We start from the raw sequence: 19,728 nt of genomic DNA, 5'->3' as shown, positions 1-19,728 counted from the left end.
GCGCGCCGAGGCTGCTGCTCTAGGCTGCCGCCAATCCTATATAACCAGCAGCCTCGCACACAGCCATGCAGGTTTCGCCCTAACGCTGCGCTAAGCAATCTTATCGTCCTCGAGTCTCCCGAATCTTCTTTACGTACCTCTTTTCACGGGGTGCATGTTGTGTGGAGCTGCGGCCGCCGCCGCTGCTATAGGCCACATAAGTAGAGGAAAAATCCGAAAAATTCTCTCTCTATCTCTCGGAAATGTGCTTTCTCAAGCTTGTGCTTGTGTGCTTCTGGCGGCGGTGGAGAAGGAGGACGAGATTTTCTATATACGAACGCGAACGTGTGTATAATGCACACACATACGTGCGAACAGAAGAGGGATTAAGGGATATTTTTTTCGATAAGAGGACGACGATTTTCGCTTTGTTGCAGCTAATTTTTCAGCAGCTCGCATGCTTATGTGTGTGTGTGTGTGTGTGTGTGTGTGTGTGTGTGTGTGTAGAACATCGGGCTAGACGCGCCGGCCCTACAGATAGAAAAAAGCGCTTGACCTCTCTCTCGGCTCTAACGACTTTTTATACAGCAGTTGTAAGCTCCGAAGGATTTTCGTAAATTCTACGAGGGATAATATTATGTATCAGTTGACCTTTGCCCGAATTAATACAAACACACTTGTTTCTATGGAGAGTCGTGTAGAAAAATTGCTCCCGTGGACTTAGTTTTTTCACAACATTAGTGGAACTTGTGAATTATTTTTTGCCTCTTTCTCCCATTACTATGTCTGCGTGTGCTCTTATTACAAGCACGCATACGTGCTGGGTGAAGCTTAACTTTTTCAACGATTTAAACATATTTGCAAGTATATATGCGTAAGAGAGAGAGAGAGAGAGAAAAAAAAAGTTAACTCGCGCGCGCAATAACATAATTTTCTTTTGAGTTCGCGCGTAGGTACGCATCAAAACTGCGAGTCAACAATTTATTCGAGCAAAATTAACGTTATATAAATGTGCATAAATACTTTTGCGCGCATTCGTATAAATGAATGTTTATTAAAAGAAAAAGTAATTGCTGTAATGTTCGTTATATTTTGTGTGTTGCAGGAAATATCAAAACTAAAGCCGTGCTCGACGTGGAGACCAAAAATGGATATTGGCTAACGGTTTACGCCCAGGATCACGGCGTCGTTCCGCTCAGCTCGAAATTGCAGGTAAATCATGACACACACAAAAAAGCACCACCCCCTTACTTGCGCGCGCCTCTTAACTCATCGCATTTAGTTTTCATCGTAATTTTAAAAAAAATTTATACGCGTAAAAATCGACAGCGCGCGCGTACTTCACTGCACACCGTAACTTTATAGTTTAGCGCTCGAAGCGCAGCTCGAACTTGTGCACGATGCTGCTGTAACGAATTATGCGCTTTTTTTCGCTACACACGCTACATTTTTCGCGCTCATTATATGAAAAATTATAAAATTCATATTTTTACAAGTACTACTACGCGGGAGTAATATATAAAAATAATTTCATTTTTCGCTCGTGAATAAACGCCACGCGCGATGCTTGTTTTAATTATAATCGACGCTTGCGCGATCGCACGTCGACGCAGCAATTACGAAAACTAATTCGCACAAATGAATATTTTCCCTAATTACCCTGAACTACTATACTCACACACGTCGCTGATGCCGCAGGTATACGTGGAAGTTTTGGACGAGAACGACAACACGCCTTTGACGGAACTGCCGGTTTATTACCCGTCGGTTTTGGAAAATTCGCCAGCCGGCGTGAGCGTCGTGCAAATACGGGCCTTCGACCGCGACGTGACCCCGCAGCAGTTCACCTTCTCCATCAGCAGCGGCAACGCCGAGGGTTACTTCCTCATCAATTCCACGAGTGGTGAGTACATGTGTTATTATAATTTTTTTCTTCCTTTTTTTTTTTTTCATCGATTCCGCGAAAATTCCTACCTGTTTCAACTTTTTTTCTGTCGAATGTAGGTCGGTTCGGCGCGGTAGCGACTATTTAAGAGCGGCTTTTGCTTACCTATTTACGGCGAAGCTATTATGCACGCGAGCACTTTGGGAAAAGGCCATTATGAGGCATAATTTTGGTGGCCACCGACCTGGCGCGCGGTGCACTTGCTTAAAAATAACGAAAAAAAAAGGAAGTTTTGTTCCCCTTTTTCTGCGCCTTTTTTTTGTATACCTGTACCGTATACATACACTCGTTGTGTCTGAAAAATTTTAACGGTGAATAATTACCCCGTGACATTCAGTCTTCCCTTTTTTTTTGTAGTAGTATTTAATCACAGAGTCGCATGGCCGCTATTTTTCATTCGGAGATTCCTTATCATCATATACGCGACGAGCGGAGTATTTTGATTAGCGTTGCCTAATTCCAATGCATAATACGACGACGACGACAAAAACAAAAACAAAAAAAAAGACGCGACGCATTCGTTATAACTCGGCCATCCCGCGGCATGCAAGCGCAGTAGTATATAATGAAGCAGTGTAAAATTCGCTCGAAGAGACGGGCGGCGACTGAAATGTTTTTGACAAAATTTAACTCCCCCCGTCGTACTACAGGTGTATATACACAAGCACGAGGAAAAAGCTTTGCGAATCATATATACCTATATAGGTGTACACGAGTGTAGCACACAGTGCCGAGCTTTATTTCCAACTAACGCGATTAGAACTTGGGGCGCGGTGACGCGCGGTTGTTTGCACGGGCCGCCACCATCAACGACTGTTGTACAGCACACACAGTAGCAGTCGAGAAGAAGCCATACGGAAAATTGTCATTTTCCGACTGACAACTGTGCGTGAACATACACACACACACAGAGAGCGACTCTTCTTCTACGATTTACTCTCTTTTCGCTCCAATAATACGAGAGAAATCTCCACGTGTATTTTGTGCGCTTGCTTTCGATACGAAATCGGGTTATATTCCTTTTTTTTTCTTGCAGAGACGTTTCGCCTCCTCTCGCCTCGCGTGTGCGCAAATTCGATTAAAATTACGGTGCTGCGCTCTCTCAAACCGGCACATAAATTTATATACACTCACATAACATAATAATCCTCGGGGTATACATATCATACTCTCTTTCTCTCTCTCTGATATTCTCCCTTAGTGTATACACGAAATCGTTTTAACCAATTTTTCGTAATTTTCGTTCGCAGGTTTAATAACGACCAGTGGCCGTAAGCTGGATCGGGAAAATCAAGCCGAGCACATACTCGAGGTAAGTCGACTGCTACTACTATATACTATACTATATCTACTATTAAGAGAATATTTTGAGGATAAAAGAAAAAAAAGGATACACCGCAGGAAAAAAGGCGAAGGCGAGCGTTTAATGTGGTATACAAGAGCTCGTGTATAAACACGGATTTTCAGGCAGCCCTCGGGAGGTAATCGTATCGCCGAAGCAGCAGCAGTAGTATAAGCAGCGGAGACCCCCATGTGTGTGTATTTTTGGGAAATTTTTGCGCAGTCTCGAACTTCATTAATTTCCTTTCTTTATACCCTTATCGAGCTTTATAGTGTACATATTACATCGGACACTTTTGGTTTTGAATATTTTGTCGAGTAGTGGTAATATCCAATGTATATTTTGAGTTTAATACGATCTTGTGCCGACTATATAACTGCGTTATATCCATAAAGTTTTTGAAATTAGAAATGGAGCGATCCTCTCTTTTCCTCTCTATGCTTGGTTGGCGCTTGAAAGTTACGTAACATAAGATCGAATATACCTCGGGGTAATAAAACATGCATTGCTTCTACCCTTCTTTCTCCGAGTAATCAAAAAAATCAGATCGGTAAATAAGTTATGATTTACAATTTTTCATTTTTTCATTTTTTGTACTTATATGAAAAGAAAAATGCTGGAGTGCAAATGCAACCGCGGAAGCATCATTGAAAATAAAGGGAATAAACTGACGGGTAATATTTTTCCTTGCGAAAATTTTGCAGCAATATTTTTTAATGCATCCCGCGTAAAAAAAGGAGAAGTGCAGTAATGTAAGAAACGGGAAAGGTATAACAATGTGAATCGCAGTCAAGATAGCTTCGAGATATTTTGAAAAAAAAACGTTGCTCTCCGAGCAACACAACTCTTGCCTTGACTTCCTCTCTCTCTCTCTCTCTCTCTCTCTCTCCGAGTAGTTTTTGTTTAAAAAAGAAAGTGAATAAAATAAAAAAAACAGTAACGGCTTTTCATACAAAGCAACATTCTTTTCGAAACGTCGAGAGCGAGAGAGAAAGAGAAAAGAAAAGAATTGTATTAGTAGGTTAGTCTCTCTCCGGAGTTCATATATAGAAATTGAAAAATACAATGAGCAACTGCAGCAGCAGCAGAAGCAACAGCAACAGCAGCAACTAGATCGCGCGCACGAGAAGGGATCCTCCCTTGGGACAACCCCCCGGTTTTCCCCGGTAGTCTCTCTCTTATATATAATTAGATTTTCGCCTCGCAAACTTGTTCGTACGAGGCATGGAAAAGAACACCTCGTTTTTTGTTTTCTCTCTCACGTGCGTGTGCACGCCGAGTCTCGGCACAGATCGCGTTTCAAAATGAAATTGAACCGCCCGTCAATGCGCGAATCGAAACTGTTCCGAATTCCATTTGAATACGAGAGTAGTTTATCCTGTGATTGACTGGCCTTTCAACTGCTAAATGACCACTTTCAGATATGCATGCAATAATTATATATCGAGGTACATTTTTCAATCGGTTACATGACAATTCAACGTGGAAAAATGAGATATGCACCGTTTTTCTACTGAATTGAATTACATCCATACAAAATGTTTTTTCATGGAAATTACTAATTCATTCATTCAAAAAAAAAAAGAGAAAATTCGCATATTCATCTGATTGAAAAGTAAATGCTGTCTCGCTGCTTTTCATACACATACAGTTCTTAGTTTTTTTTCAATAGATAAATCGGTGAAGAATTCAAAGCATGATTTCCTCTCCTGTGTGTATAAACCACCGCCGCATTACATCCACCGGTTTTAGATTCTTCGTGGCGCGAGCGGCACACAGCAGCATATTTTTTCCGATGCAGAAATATCGAAGAGCTTTGGCCCTTTTCAATCGTAAACCTTTTGCCCGTTTATGTGTACGTGAATACAGCCCGCCGTTGCCGCCGCCGCCACGTACGTTGAATGAAAATTTATTCAGCCTTCCGTATACATGTATACACGCGAAATGTGCATGCGTTTTTGAGTTTACACATATATTATGTGCGTGTGTGGGTTGGTATTATATATAAACGGAAAATAGTCGAGCCGAAGAAGAAAAAGAAGAAGCTTTGGCGAAGATAAAGCAGCCGGTAAAAAGGGAGAAAAATTTGAATTTTATCGAGATCCATAGCTGCGGCTTTTCTGACATAAACAAAATAATAATCGACAATTTTAAAGCTCGAGCTCGGCTCGTGTCTGTAGGTCAAAGTTATATAGAAACAGAAAAGAGAAGAGACTACACCACGGCTAGGCTATATACGTTCGTGCAGATTATATGAAACTTCAATCCGCCTTTTACTATTGTTCTTGTTATTTCTCTTGTTGTTGTTGTTGCTGTTGCTGCTGTAGTTGAAGTTGTTGTTTTCCAGCTGTAGTATACATGCACTGTACTACACGTGACCATAAATACATACACGAGTCATATATAGTCCGTCGACGGCGAAATCTCGTTAGCAGAAAAGGCTGTGCGCGGGGATTTTGAGGCCATCTATACGAGCAGTTAAACTTGCCCCCGTCTCAAAGTCATTTATATACACACATAGACCAGGGTTTGTTTGTCTTTTTAACGTAGTTAAATGAATTCGCCTCTCTCTGTCTGTCTTTAGCTTCAAGTACTCCTCTAGCGTCGAGGATTATATATAATTAGAAAGAAAAAACGTTTAAAAATTATTTGTCAAGTAAGTCCGCAGTAGCAGAGCATTATTATCCAGACGTTGAAAAGGAAAAATTACTCCCCATAAAGCTCGCGCGAACAATCCATTACTTAAAAAAGATTAACGCAAGACGTGTGCCGCTGCTGGGCGATAGTAATGAAGTTTTCTTGCCCCCACGAAATACACGTGTACGCACGCGAACAAAAGGTTGTCAAGAAGAAAAAAAGAAAAACATTTGATAGAGCCACTTGAAGGGTGCCGTTCAATGGGAGGAAAGGTGGCAATCTTACTTCTACCTATACATAGAATACAAGCAATCTCCTCCTGTGACCGCATGCACCTAACTGTCTTTCCTTCCCAGATCTCGCTCGCTCTCGCTCTACTTGGGCTCGAAAATTCAAGACGTGTGGCGCGCACTTGCTCTTGGTCTGGTATAACCCACTTCGGAAGCTTTGCGGTTCTCTCTAAGCTTTCTCTTGTCCCATTTAACTATATAGCTTGTCTTTCTCACTCTCGCGCTCGCTCCCTCGTCGCCGTCCTAGTCGTCGCCGTATGTATGTACAGGTCAAATTAATTGAATTCGGAAACTCGTCCACGTGGCAGATAAGGCGACAGGTACTCAAGAAAGACTTTTCAACGCGGCTCACGAGAGGACTGACGACGACGACGACGACGACGAAGACGACGAAAACTGCTCTAAAGATTCTTGTATTATATGTATAACTACTTGGCGTGATTTTGTCTGTGGTGGTGCAGTTTCGAGAAGCGTAAAAATTGGTAGCGTAAAGCGTAAAAAAGGGAAACGAAAAATTTTTATTCACTAAAAAATGTTTGTTTCGAGGGAAATTTTTTTGCGCGATACACACTCATCGCAGCTCGCAAAACACATTCGTGTTGTATGATAGTTTTTCTGCAAGGATACAAAAATCTGCATGTACGATTTTGTTTCATTTTGTATTTTTTGTTTCTCGCTTCTTTCTCACTTTTACAGGTATGTACATAGCGCGTTGATATTATGTATAGCTTCGAAAATAAGAGAGCTCAATTTTGACCAGTTTGCATTTATACTTGCGTTCGCTCGGCTGATTTTTTCCTCTATTGCTGCAGGTATCTTTGCTTCTTGTTTTCCTCTGGCAAACCCCTCCGCGATCGACATCGGAAAGTATTATTTTTCGAGGCTCTATTCAGCTTTTCGTGTGTATTTCATATTTGCACGAGCAGCAGCAAATCGTTGAATAGATATACAAATGATAGATTGAAATTTTCAAGATATTTTCAATGAATTTAAAAAAAAAAGTGATAAACTGAATTGCCAAAGCAGTTTTGAAGCGGTCAGTTTCCGTGAGGGAGTCACAAAATGAACTCAAGGGATTTAGCATTTAATAAGTCGACAATTAAAAATTTGCTTCATTTTCCGCCGAAAATTTATTCATTTTTTTAAAACCTTAAAAAGTATTCTACAAAATTAAATAATATTCTGAAAATCAAGCTAAAAATTTTCTTTATAATAATATCATGAGGTCCTTCAATTTCTGAACAAGTAATTTCACAAATTTATTAAGTTTTTATACGAGAGTGATGCACCGAATTTACGTGGGCTTTTAGATTATACTTCCGTGTGTACATCGTTTCGCAAATATTACATGCATAAGTGATTTTACTATGTACCGACTCGATGTGAGTTTTGAGATTAATTTTTTGTGTAAATGATTTTTCGCAATTACCACATGAATATTTGATACCTGCATGTATCTAGATGTGCTTTCTGAGAGTACTCTTCAACGTGAACTTCTTTCCACACGTCTCACGTGCATGAGTGGTACCATTGTGCGTCGCATCAATGTGATATTTCAATTAATCCTTGTTTGTGAATATCTTTTCATGTATATCGCATTTATATCTGATACCATTGTGCATTACATCAATGTGAAGTTTCAGATAATTCTTTGTTGTGAATTTCTCTTCACATCTATCGCATTTATGTCTGATACCATTGTGCATCGCATCAATGTGAAATTTTAGATAACTCTTTTTTGTGAATTTCTTTTTACATGTATTGCATTTATATCTGATACCATTATGAAACGAATCGATGTGTGTTTTCCAATTTATGTTTGTTTTTATGTGTTTTTTTACACGTTTCACACGTGTGAATGCTACCACTTAGCACTGCCATTTTCCGTAAACGAATCATCATAATGTTCTTGTTTTATTCTGAAATGAAACAAAATACAATGGTGTAATATTTATGTATACTTACATTCTCCTGATGTAAAAATTACCTAACGGCAACATTGAATAAACTGCTTGCTTCAATCTTTCACACTTGAAAATACGTTGACAATAAAACTCTCTGCGATAATTTTACACATCGAGCTGGATAGCAATTTAATAATACAACTCATGCTCCGACCTAGTCAATGTAAACAAGGCAAAACTAAGTTTTTTGACGAAATTAACATTTGTATCTCGCGTTTAATGAACAGTAACTTATACAGTTCAGTTTTTCCATCAGTATAATTTCGAAAATATAATGAATTAATGAAATGATTGTACGGTGCATGAAACGTTCCGAGAGTGAGCTTGTACGTACAAAAAATTATTACGATTTGACACTAATGAATGTAGATGAGCCTCATTATCACGATACTTTATTTCATTAGAAAAAATCTTCTTTTATAAATTACAATTTGATACTCGCTTGAAAATTTATAAGTAACATAGCTAAATTACTTAAATATTATTAGTAAGGTTTAGCGTCAGTAAAGGCAAAAAGATTCGGCTACTTGCTATTTTTCTCGTTCATCATGCTAACTCATCTCTTTCTACAAAAAAAAAGTAATCGCTCGCTGTTATCCCAACATTTATCTGTAAAAAATCGTGAGATTAGAAAAATTCGCTGGATTATTTTCCTTTTTTTTGGCTCCGAAGTACGTGAATTCAAGCTGGGATAACGAAGCAAAAAATCTCTCTCTCAGCTCTCCAAGTGAAATGTATTAATCAGTATACATTAGTACGGTCGACATATATATTATCGTTGGACAAAGTCGGAGCGGATTTTCAACTGTTTTCTTACTCATACTACTGCTACAACAGCAGCAGCGGCAGCAGCAGCCGAGGAAAGCTCATTTGGTGCTATCCTTGCTTACACCTCTGGGCGAGAGTTATGAAAAACCTTATACCATTTGAGAAAAGAAGCTCTCTCGAGGTGGAGCCTTCGCGAGCGAGCTGATGGTAAAAAATAAAGCGCGATTAATAACGCCGTCTCTCTTCCTCTTCTTCTTTCTTCTCAACGCTGTGTATACAAATATATACACAAGGGCCAAGAGTCGCTGCTGCTTCTTGCGAGCTAGAGCAAAAAACCATATACGCCCGGGCGCGGGTAGAAAATTCTTCAGGGTCTACATACGTTCGTAGACACACAGCCCCGCATGACGACGTGATATCATAAATCTGCGCGCTGATAGCGCTAAAAAGCTGCTGCCCTACACTCGCACCTGTATTATACCACACGCGTGCAGCAGCGCATGCAAGGAGGAAGTAGGCCTCTGTCTCTCTCTCTCTCTCTCACTTTTGTAGCGTATGTTACATATTATATAGCGAAGCTCCTCGCTTTCTCACACGCTCTCTCTGTTGAGTACAGTGCACCTCTCTCGTTGTCGTCGTCGTCGTCGTCGTCGGGTATAATACACGAGAGACTTTTTGCCCTGAAACTTTAGCTGGGATTTTCACGAAGCTGTTGGCTGACTGGCTGGCGGGTTAGAGGTTGGATAGTCTACTGCTGCGAGCGTGTGCTCGAGGATGTGTGCGTTGTGTGTTAGCTGAAACCAGGATGAATTATATCGAAACTTGATATGGCTCGTTAAGGTTCTGCTGCTGCTGCTGCTGCTGCTGCTGTTGTTGCCGCTTCTGCTCGCTGGCACAAGTTCGTGTTTGTGCGTGCTGTGTTGTGCCGTGTACTGTGTACGGCACCTATCTAATGTTCGGCGCATCATGCACGCCGTCTCACTTGCTACTGTTGGAAGTTGAGATGTAAGAGAAAGAAATCACGGTTGAGCGGCGTAGTTATTATTAAATTCAAAGACAATGTCATATGGCACTCATTGAAATTGACTTGCCAGTCACAAATCACTTTTCGCGTATTTTTTCTATTGTAGCATTCAAAACGTCCGAAATGTGAGATTTATGAAAATCATATTTTATCTCACACGAATGTATAAATATAAAATGAATTGACCCGCGAGCTTTAATTGCTTCGAAATAATTGTTTGATTTTATAACGATTTATTCATACGCACCGGCGAAAACAATAATTTTTAAAAATGCGCCCCCCGAATGCTGCATAAACATCGAGTCCGAGCTTGAATGATTTGAAGAGGCAAAAATAAACAACGCGAGGATCGATCTGTACGCGAGTGATGAATAGATTGGAAATTATTATTTCAAAAAACCCAAATGAAATTAATATTCGTTTCATTGAGATGAATTGTATGCTATACCGATATTTAAAATACCCCGTGGCTCTCGCGTACAAAAAACGATCTGCTATTTCTTCAGCTATACCATATTTTTTCCGAGGTTTAGGTTGGTTGTACAGTCGATTTTATAAAAGCACACGCCGTGCGGAGGAAAAACATTACCACACAATCGAGCTGTATTTCAGCATCCTAATCCCTGTCGATCGCATTCAATATCGCGATAATCTTTTTCTACTATACTATACCAGCGACGGCAGCAGCGGCAGCGAGAGGCTGTGTGACACAATTTTTCACGTGTGTGTACCTTCCACGTCGGCTTTTATTGGGCCGATTCCATGAGGTAGCAATTTACCTTTTTTCGTACGTACATTTGAATGTGACACGAAGTTATTCGATTTTTTTTTCTATTTCAATCGATTTCCAGTCACGACTCCCTCTCTACACTGTGACGAAGGAATATGAAAGTGAAAATATACCTAAGCGAAAAAAAAGGAACCATGAGCCAAAAGCGAACGTAGCAATACTACTTCTCTTTTGTTCGATATCGAGTGTTTCTTCGCTCGTTCCGCTCGAATCCTTATTTTTCTATCCAAAGTTTCGTCGAAGCGTACAGCTAATAATGTCGCGAGCCGACTGCTGCGTCGAGAACAAAAGTTTCTGGATTTTTCTGCTACATATTATTATTCTATCGCGACGTGGATTTTATCAATAAAATGAATGATAATTCGCCTGTCTATGTAGATTCTTCGTCGGAGTTATATGCCAAGAGTTTTTTTCATACATAAGCGTCGTTTTTTATTATCGGCGCAATTGCTGCATTTGGCAGGCATATCAATGCTGTACACACACTATTGGACGTGCATCGATTTCGACTATTCAAAACGCGCCTCTATAAATGCGTATATCGGTTGGTATATCGATAAATCGACTACGCGTCTGACTGCCAAAAATGCATGATTTATGAATTTTTCATTTTTTTTTTTTATTTTTCAACTTACCGTGATGTACCTTTTTGTCACAAATGGGCGAATAATAAAAAATGTATAGACCTGCATGGGAAGTTTTCTGTTTGTTATTAATTACCTCTATGATTTATGCATGTACACGAACGAGTGCAATAAGATTGATTTTGCATATACCGAAACTTTTTCATGAGATCTGCACGACAAAAGGTTTAATCAATTTTTCGCCGTTCTGGTATATGAAAAGAAACGTGTTTTATCCGGACTAATAATAAAGTCGAAGAAGAAAACAGAGTCTCGACTCTCGCGCAGTCCCAAAGATTCTGAAATATTCACTCGAATCCGTCGTTTCGAAGTTTATGTACACGAAGTATATAAGAAAGAAAGAAGGCAAAAAGCCACGCCGTATACGCTATATGCACTGTGAGTTTGCGTATATACACAGAAACGAGCGAGAAATGCAAATTATAAATCCGATAGCTGCGGAGAGATATAGAGAGTAACAGCCGGTTGTTGTTGTTGTATCGTTTTATGTGTGTGTGTGTGTGTGTGCAGCGTACGCCGCTATGCGTGCTATAATATACATAAGCTTTTCCACTCGGGGTAACTATATTGCAGCATCGTACGTGGTATACACGTCCAAGTGCGAGAAAGAAGGAGATAAATAACGACTTTAATAAAGCGTATGGCTGGTGCTGGTGCTAGTGCAGCAACGAGCCAGGCCGTGTGTATTCTCCACGTTTAATAACGCCGAGTTTGGCCACACGATGATTTTCATGGTTATATCTACTACTACCCCCGTATGTGTGTGCAAGGATGCATCGTATCTGTGTGTGTGTGTATGTGCGTACAGTTTGATGTGTTATACATGTAGGTGTATACGCACGTGTTGGCCTGCAATTGCGCCAACTAAAACTACATTTAAGCGCGCCGCGCGCTCGGCTATCTAGAGCTGCGCAACCAAACGATGGGACTCGCCATGAAGCTCGAGCTTTGTTCCCCATGAATACCATTGACTAATTGAGATAATACACGAGCATTCGGCGAACTCAAATTACTGACCCCGGGATTATATCGAGCAAGTTTCTCGAGATCGATCGACTCAAGTCCAAGTTCGCCGAATTTTCCAACAATACCTAAATATGTAAATATCGTGTCGCAAAGAAGTACACTCGACTTAACCATTATTTTTCTTGTTTCTTGTTGCAGGTGACGGTGCGAGACGACGGCAGGCCGGCCCTATCGTCGACTACCCGCGTCGTCGTGCAGGTCGAGGACGTGAACGATCACGGCCCCATGTTCGAGGAGAAGTTTTACATCGTGCAGATCCCGGCGTCGCCCCCGAATCTCGATAAGCCGCTTTTCCAGGTTCGTGCACCAAAACTTATTTTATTAATCTATCCTTCCCTCGTTATACATATTTGTATGTGTCTGTGTGTGAAAGTGGATGGGTCGGGTGGGGAAAACTTCGAAGCCAAACGTATTATACACAAGCGACGACGCGCGTAATATGTATAGTAGGCGGGGTGGAGGCTTTATCCACGATGTTATCGAGGATAACGCCGCTTGTTCTTAATACGTGGTTTATATAAGCCGCACTCGCACACGTGTGTGTGTGGATTTTAAGGTAGTTATTAGCGTTGCGGGATTTTTTTTTGATTGAAGATTTTGGGGATGAAATTATTATGTTTGCGATTGTGTTTATTGATATATAAATACTTTTTTGAAAGTTTGTTCTGTATAATTTGTATAATTATTATTTGTTTGTTTGTTTGTTTGTTTGTTTGTTAGTGCGCGTGTCTGTTGTTACATTTGCATTGAGTTGAAAAGGTTTTTTTCGTGTATTATATTATAATCATCATCGTGATTGTCTTCATTATTATTATTATATGAATCATCGATTTTGCCCTATATATAGGTATTGGAGAATTTTTTCAAATCAAATATTCATTCACATTCATATATTGTACAGTTTTTCCTCGCAAATCCATCATCACGTACATACTATACTGTGTGCACTCGTATTTTTGTAAAAAAAAAAAGAATAAAAAAAAAAACAATTGCTGTTCATTTTCACCGCCAAATTACAATCACGGTTTAAATATAAAAAAAAAAGTACATAGAGTGTAAAAAATGTAAATAAAAAATCATAAAAACGGCTGTATGTATGATACACGTGTAAAAAAAAGTTGACGTTGGCTACCACTATACATACATTGTATAAAATATGCACGTACGCCTATACATACACACACGCACGGGGTTATACATCCGTAGAGAATTTCGCGCAAAGTGCCCGGCGTAGTGCGAGCCCCGACGATATGTGTCGTCGTAGCAAAAGGAGCTTTTTACGCTACGCTACGCGAACATAGTTACACGCTTTGTACATTATCGAGCGCGCGGCACTTTTGCATATACAAGCGAGAGTTAAGAGCGATCATCGGAGATTTTGAAGCGGAGCGAGTAGAGAAAAAAAACAGTAAGCGAGCGAGAGAGAGAGAATCAATGCAAAAGTATACTACATGGACGGATGACTTTCGATGAAGTCGTTGTCGTTGGAATGGCAAAAGCCAAAAAAAAAAAAAAAAAAACAAAAAACTATGAGGTGTGAAATCTTTGTTGTCGCAGAAAAACGAACGTAATCGTAACGCACGAGCCGGTGGCGATGCGCTAACGAGTCCCGGCAACAGCGAGACGGCGAACATCGCAGGCGCAGGAGGAGGAAGCGAGATAGTCGAGATGTCGGTGGACGCGTTACTCGAGAACGGCACTTGGGAAACATTTAGCCCGGACAGCCTGACGGGCGATCGAATCTTCAGGGTAAGCTTATATCCAGGGCTGCAACTCTACTACTGTATACTACAGCGACGCGCCAGCATCAGCTGTGTGCCACACGCAACGTATAGTCTACTACACGCACACGCCTCTCTCGCTGTATTTTTATAATATACACGCACGCACACGCACTGTTTGTTGTATACGCACTGCATCTATACGCGGACTTATTCAGCCGGCACTAACCTACCCTCTTATTCACCTCTCTGTACCACTCGCTTACTACCACCTATACCTCTCCTCTTTTTTATTTTTTTTTTTGGTTGATTTTTCGTTTTTATTTTATTTTATTTTTCACGTTGTTGTTTTTTTTTCGAGCTCGTTCACTCGCGACATATACTTACACGCAAAAGCTTTTTGCACACACACGCACGAGACTACTATACAGCAGCATCAGCACGCACGCACGCATGTATGGCACGGTGTATGTACGCGAGCGTGAGTAAATGGCTGCGATCGAAATATGTATAACAGCTTGATGGCTGCAGCAGCAGCAGCAAATACTACGACGACAACCGATGCGATGCGAACTCTCTGAGCGCATAGCAGGCAACATCGAATTATATTCAATTATCGTAATTATCGTACTCTTGACAATGTGTGCCAAGCTGTATATGCTGTATGTATACGTGCGGCACACACGCTTGTAAACATCTTGCGAGTTTCACCCGCGCGTATATAATACGTTATACACATTATACATCTACACGTTGCAAAATCACGAACACACTTACTGCTGCTGCTGCTGCTGCTGCGACGTGATAATCACACATGCACGCGAGAAAGGAAGAGAGAGAGAGATCGATTGATCGACGCGCGAGTATGCAGAGAGAGAAAGAGAGAGAGAGATAAATAAAAAAGAACAAAAAATTATACATTCTCGCGCTGTTTACACAACGTAATAAAAAGAGAGAAGTTAACAGCGGCGTAATAATTGCATGCGCTCACATATTCTCAGTCGAATGCAGCCAGCAGCAGCAATATATATTATTATACGTGCTACAGTCCGCTTGATGTGCTGCTGCAGCGAGCATTGAATACATAAAAAAACATGTGTGTTGTGTGCACCCGCGTAATCGGCTCGATGGTGTAAAGGGCGCGCGCGAGCATTTTTCAGTCGATGCGTATACGCTGCACATACATACATAACGCAGCGACTCAAGTCAGAAGCAATGCTTTGCTCGATTAACCTTGGCAAATTGTCGTCCCCCCTTCTTTGAGCCGTGACTACTGATGTATACATGCCGATTTCGATAAGCAAATCAGTGATATAAAAAGGAGCAGTAGTACCTACTAGTTGTAGATGGTAAAAGCGCGTTTTTATTTAGATCGATGCCTCTGCTGCTCTCTTTTATGTAAGCACATTCATACGTATGCACTCGAATCATAATATATCGTTCCGTCTCTCGCCTAGAGACTCATTTGGCTTCGTGTCTGTACATTTTATGCGTTATACAAAAGCTCACTGAAATTCTAGTCGACATGGAAATACTCGCGATATTGCTTTAAACGCGAAATAAAAGTCATCATCGTTGTCGTGAACGTAACGAGATGTACGCGCAATAATATCCGTATATATATGCGCGCTCGATCGTTTACGTAAAACCGAGACTCGAAAAATCGACTACCATACGCACGTACGGCTTTAGCAGAGACAATAAACGCGCACGCAATAATGCCTCGACCTTCGATTTAACCATTTGACTGAATACATTATTACCCTTCCAATGCTCGTGTATCGAGGTCGCATTTATACGTTATACGCGCAGTACACACACACACACCTACGAAAGCAGCAGCAGTGCTATGCTCATCGGTCGTAGATTTTTTCTTTTTCACACTTTTGGCGCCTTGTTTCGCCGCTCGTTCGTGGGCGCTCGCGCGCTCCGTTTGCGGCTAGTGACCGCAACGCTGCACGCGCGCAGCGCAATATATACACACACACACACAGCTCATGGACGCGCGTAACGAACGAGCGACGACGACGACTATTGTGTTGCTCTCGTACACGCTCGTAGTTTTAAAGCGCTTCGAAATTACTATACACACACGTAGAGAGAGAGAGAGAGAGATACGCACAAGCGTTTCGCTTATATTTAATGCATGCAACAAAGCTGCGCACGAGCTGCTTCCAGCGCAGGGGGATATCGGGGCTTATAAAGTGCCAACTTTTGGGAAAGAGAGAGAGAGAGATGACAACGGGAGCGCGCGTGGGTGTTAGCCCATAACCTGGCCACCAACGCAGCCGAAAGCAGCAGCAGCAGCAGCACATTTTTCAGTGACTAAATTGCGCATTCGAATGCATTTTCCAGCCATAAAGTATATTCGCACGCTTTTGTCGCGCTGTATGTCTCTGTGTATGTGTGGGTCTATTGCCCGCTGCGTGTATAAATATGCATGCGATGCACGCATGCCTCCTTGCATGTTAATGTTTTGTGTCTGTGTCTGTGTGCACGTCCCTCCCCGTAGTAAAGCCTTTTAATAAATAATTTTACTCACGCTTTTATGTAGCCCTCTATGTAGTAGATAGTAGTGGTGTACATCATAGTAGTTTTAGCGCACACGTAGCATTTTGATAATAGTTCTCGAGCTTCGAGCGCTTATACAGGCCTCGATTCACGTGAATTCTACACGTACTTAATAGTGTGATACAAAATAGTTGGCTTTTTTTCTTCTTTTTTTTTTGTTGGTATTTTGTATACGGGGCAAATTTCCTGAAGTGTCCTAGCGCTCTGCCGCACGGCATTTTTTGGCCGAATCACTCAATTTCTAACTCGCTGTAAAAGTATCAAAACGCCCCTCAAAAAAATAACTAACTAATGATTTTGATAGGAAATTTCCTCAGCTTTCTGATGGTGAGGTCCGATTTTCCGGAATTTTCCATTTTCACCTCGGAAAATGCAAGTAAACATTCAAACTCGAATATCTCGAAAAACGCCACTTTTTTTGCGTTTTTTATTGTTTCAATCGAAAGATGAGGTCTTTTTACATCGGATATGGTAGTTTTCAGAGTGTATTTTTGATGAAAACTAAGGAAAATACGGGAGGTTTTAGTTAGCGCTCGGCCGCTCGACGCGATTTCCAGCCTTGCGCGGCTCGCTGTAACTTGTAACTCGCTCTTATGACATTGTGATTTGGCTGGAAAAATTATTAAACATATGGTTTCGATAGGAAATTTTCTCAGCTTTCTTATGGTGTATTTGGATTTTCCGATAATTTTCATTTTCACTAGAAAAAATGGACTTGAATGTCTATTTTCTACTTTTTCTAATGAAAATGAAAATTATCGGAAAATCCAAATACACCATAAGAAAGCTGAGAAAATTTCCTATCGAAACCATATGTTTAATAATTTTTCCAGCCAAATCACAATGTCATAAGAGCGAGTTACAAGTTACAGCGAGCCGCGCAAGGCTGGAAATCGCGTCGAGCGGCCGAGCGCTAACTAAAACCTCCCGTATTTTCCTTAGTTTTCATCAAAAATACACTCTGAAAACTACCATGTCCGATGTAAAAAGACCTCATCTTTCGATTGAAACAATAAAAAACGCAAAAAAAGTGGCGTTTTTCGAGATATTCGAGTTTGAATATTTACTTGCATTTTCCGAGGGGAAAATGGAAAATTCCGGAAAATCAGACCTCACCATCAGAAAGCTGAGGAAATTTCCTATCAAGATCATTAGTTAGTTATTTTTTTGAGGGGCGTTTTGATACTTTTACAGCGAGTTAGAAATTGAGTGATTCGGCCAAAAAATGCCGTGCGGCAGAGCGCTAGGACACTTCAGGAAATTTGCCCCATACTTGGAAATGGTAAATGCGCAACGAGACAATGGCAACGTAAAGCGCGAACTTTCAAGTATATGCTCAACAAGTACTAACTTATTTCTTTTTTTCTCTCTTTCGACGCAGGTATTGGCACACGACGAGGATATTGGCAAAAATGGCAAAATCCAGTACAGCATCAAGAGCGGCAAGGGCAAGGGCAAATTTAAAATTCACCCCAACACCGGTATGGTTTACTCGCAGAAGGGCTTCGAGGCGGGTCAAGAATTCGACATGATCGTGAGTATCGAAATAAATATCTATTCTACTATATCGCATAACTATAACGACATTCGTTGCTTTTTTGTGCTTCGTAGATAAAAGCCTCGGACGAGGGCGAGCCACCGCGCAGCCATCAAGCTCGCATCTCGGTGCAGGTCGTCGAGACGCCGCGCGACTCGCCGAACGCGCCCCAGTTCAAGTCCCAGAATCAGAGCGTCGAGGTGACCGAGTCGGATCAGGTGGGCTACCTCGTCGCCCTGATGCAAGCCACCGACAAGGACGGCGACACCCTCTGGTACGACATCGTCGACGGCGATCCTCGCGACGAATTCGTCATCGGCCGCGACAACGGCAACGTTCTGCTGGCCAAACAGCTCGACTGGGAGACGCAAAAGTCCTACGTGCTCACCGTCGCCGTCACGGATGGCGTGAACGAGGCGCGCACTCAGCTCCGCGTCAAAGTCATCGACATCAACGATCATCGGCCGGAGTTCAGCGAGCCGCTCTATCGCGTGCAGATATCCGAGAATCTCGTCGAGCGAGGCGAGCGAGTGCTGCAGCTTCACGCCGAGGACGCCGACGAGGACAAGCGCGTTTTCTACTCGCTGCACAACGCCCAGAATCAGGCCAGCTTGAGGCTCTTCCACGTCGACTCGATCACGGGCGCTCTCACCCTGAACGAGCCGCTCGACCGCGAGACGATCGAGGAGCACGTGCTCACGGTCATGGTGAAGGATCAAGGCACGCCGCCCAAGCGCAATTACGCCCGGGTACTGGTCACGGTGCACGATCACAACGATCACGCGCCGCTCTTCATCAGCGAGATCGTCCAGGCGAAGGTGTACGAGACGGCGCCGATAGGCACGGAAGTCGTGCAGGTCGTCGCCGTGGACTGGGACCGGGGTGACAACGCCCGACTGAGCTACTCCATGACATCCGGCAACGTCGGCAACGTGTTCAGCATCGACGCGGAGCTCGGCATCATCAGGGTGGCGCGCGAACTCGATCTCGCTTCGTCGTCCGAGTACATACTGCTGGTCAAAGCCACGGATCACGGCTCGCCACCGCTCGCGAGTAGCATCCCCGTGCACGTGATGGTGACGATGGCCGACAACGCAGCGCCCCGTTTCGTCAAGCAGCCCGGTAACAATGGTGAACTCGCCGCGGAGATCTACGAGAACGAGCCGCCCGGCAGCTTCGTCAAACATCTCGAGGCTCGCGCGACCTCGTCGCTGCAGTATTACATCGTGGAGGGCAATATAGACGAGGCTTTCTTTGTGAATCCCAGCACGGGAGTGATCACGACGCAAGACAGGCTCGATTACGAGAAGCTCAAGTTTTACAATCTGACGATCGAGGCGACGAGCATGGCTGGCTCCGCGGCTCGTTGCAACGTCATCGTTCACGTGCTCGACAGAAACGACAACGTGCCGCGATTCTTGCAGGCTATCTATACAGGACAGGTTTGTTATTAAATGATTGGCTTTTGACCGAATTTTCTTAATTGGAAT

General features: G+C 42.3%; 1 protein-coding gene across 2 annotated transcripts in view; it reads left to right on the top strand.

The window, feature by feature from the left end:
- Nucleotides 1–19,728, top strand: part of LOC106652015 (fat-like cadherin-related tumor suppressor homolog) — a 173,784-nt gene that overhangs the window by 140,217 nt on the left and 13,839 nt on the right. Inside the window, exons 4-10 of one of the 2 annotated variants that reach the window (XM_023458413.1) lie at nt 1,085–1,191; nt 1,678–1,882; nt 3,175–3,236; nt 12,548–12,706; nt 13,967–14,158; nt 18,083–18,235; nt 18,313–19,680. In XM_023458413.1, the coding sequence (XP_023314181.1) occupies nt 1,085–1,191; nt 1,678–1,882; nt 3,175–3,236; nt 12,548–12,706; nt 13,967–14,158; nt 18,083–18,235; nt 18,313–19,680 (2,246 nt within the window). The remainder of the gene's footprint in view (nt 1–1,084; nt 1,192–1,677; nt 1,883–3,174; nt 3,237–12,547; nt 12,707–13,966; nt 14,159–18,082; nt 18,236–18,312; nt 19,681–19,728) is intronic. The other variant, XM_023458414.1, reaches the window with a different exon arrangement.

This window comes from Trichogramma pretiosum, unplaced genomic scaffold, assembly GCF_000599845.2.
Source record: "Trichogramma pretiosum strain Unisexual culture from Peru unplaced genomic scaffold, Tpre_2.0 scaffold13, whole genome shotgun sequence".
NCBI classification, from domain to species: Eukaryota; Metazoa; Arthropoda; class Insecta; order Hymenoptera; family Trichogrammatidae; genus Trichogramma; species Trichogramma pretiosum.
Note: the sequence above shows the minus strand (reverse complement) of the source record. Positions and strands in the feature narration are given on the sequence as shown.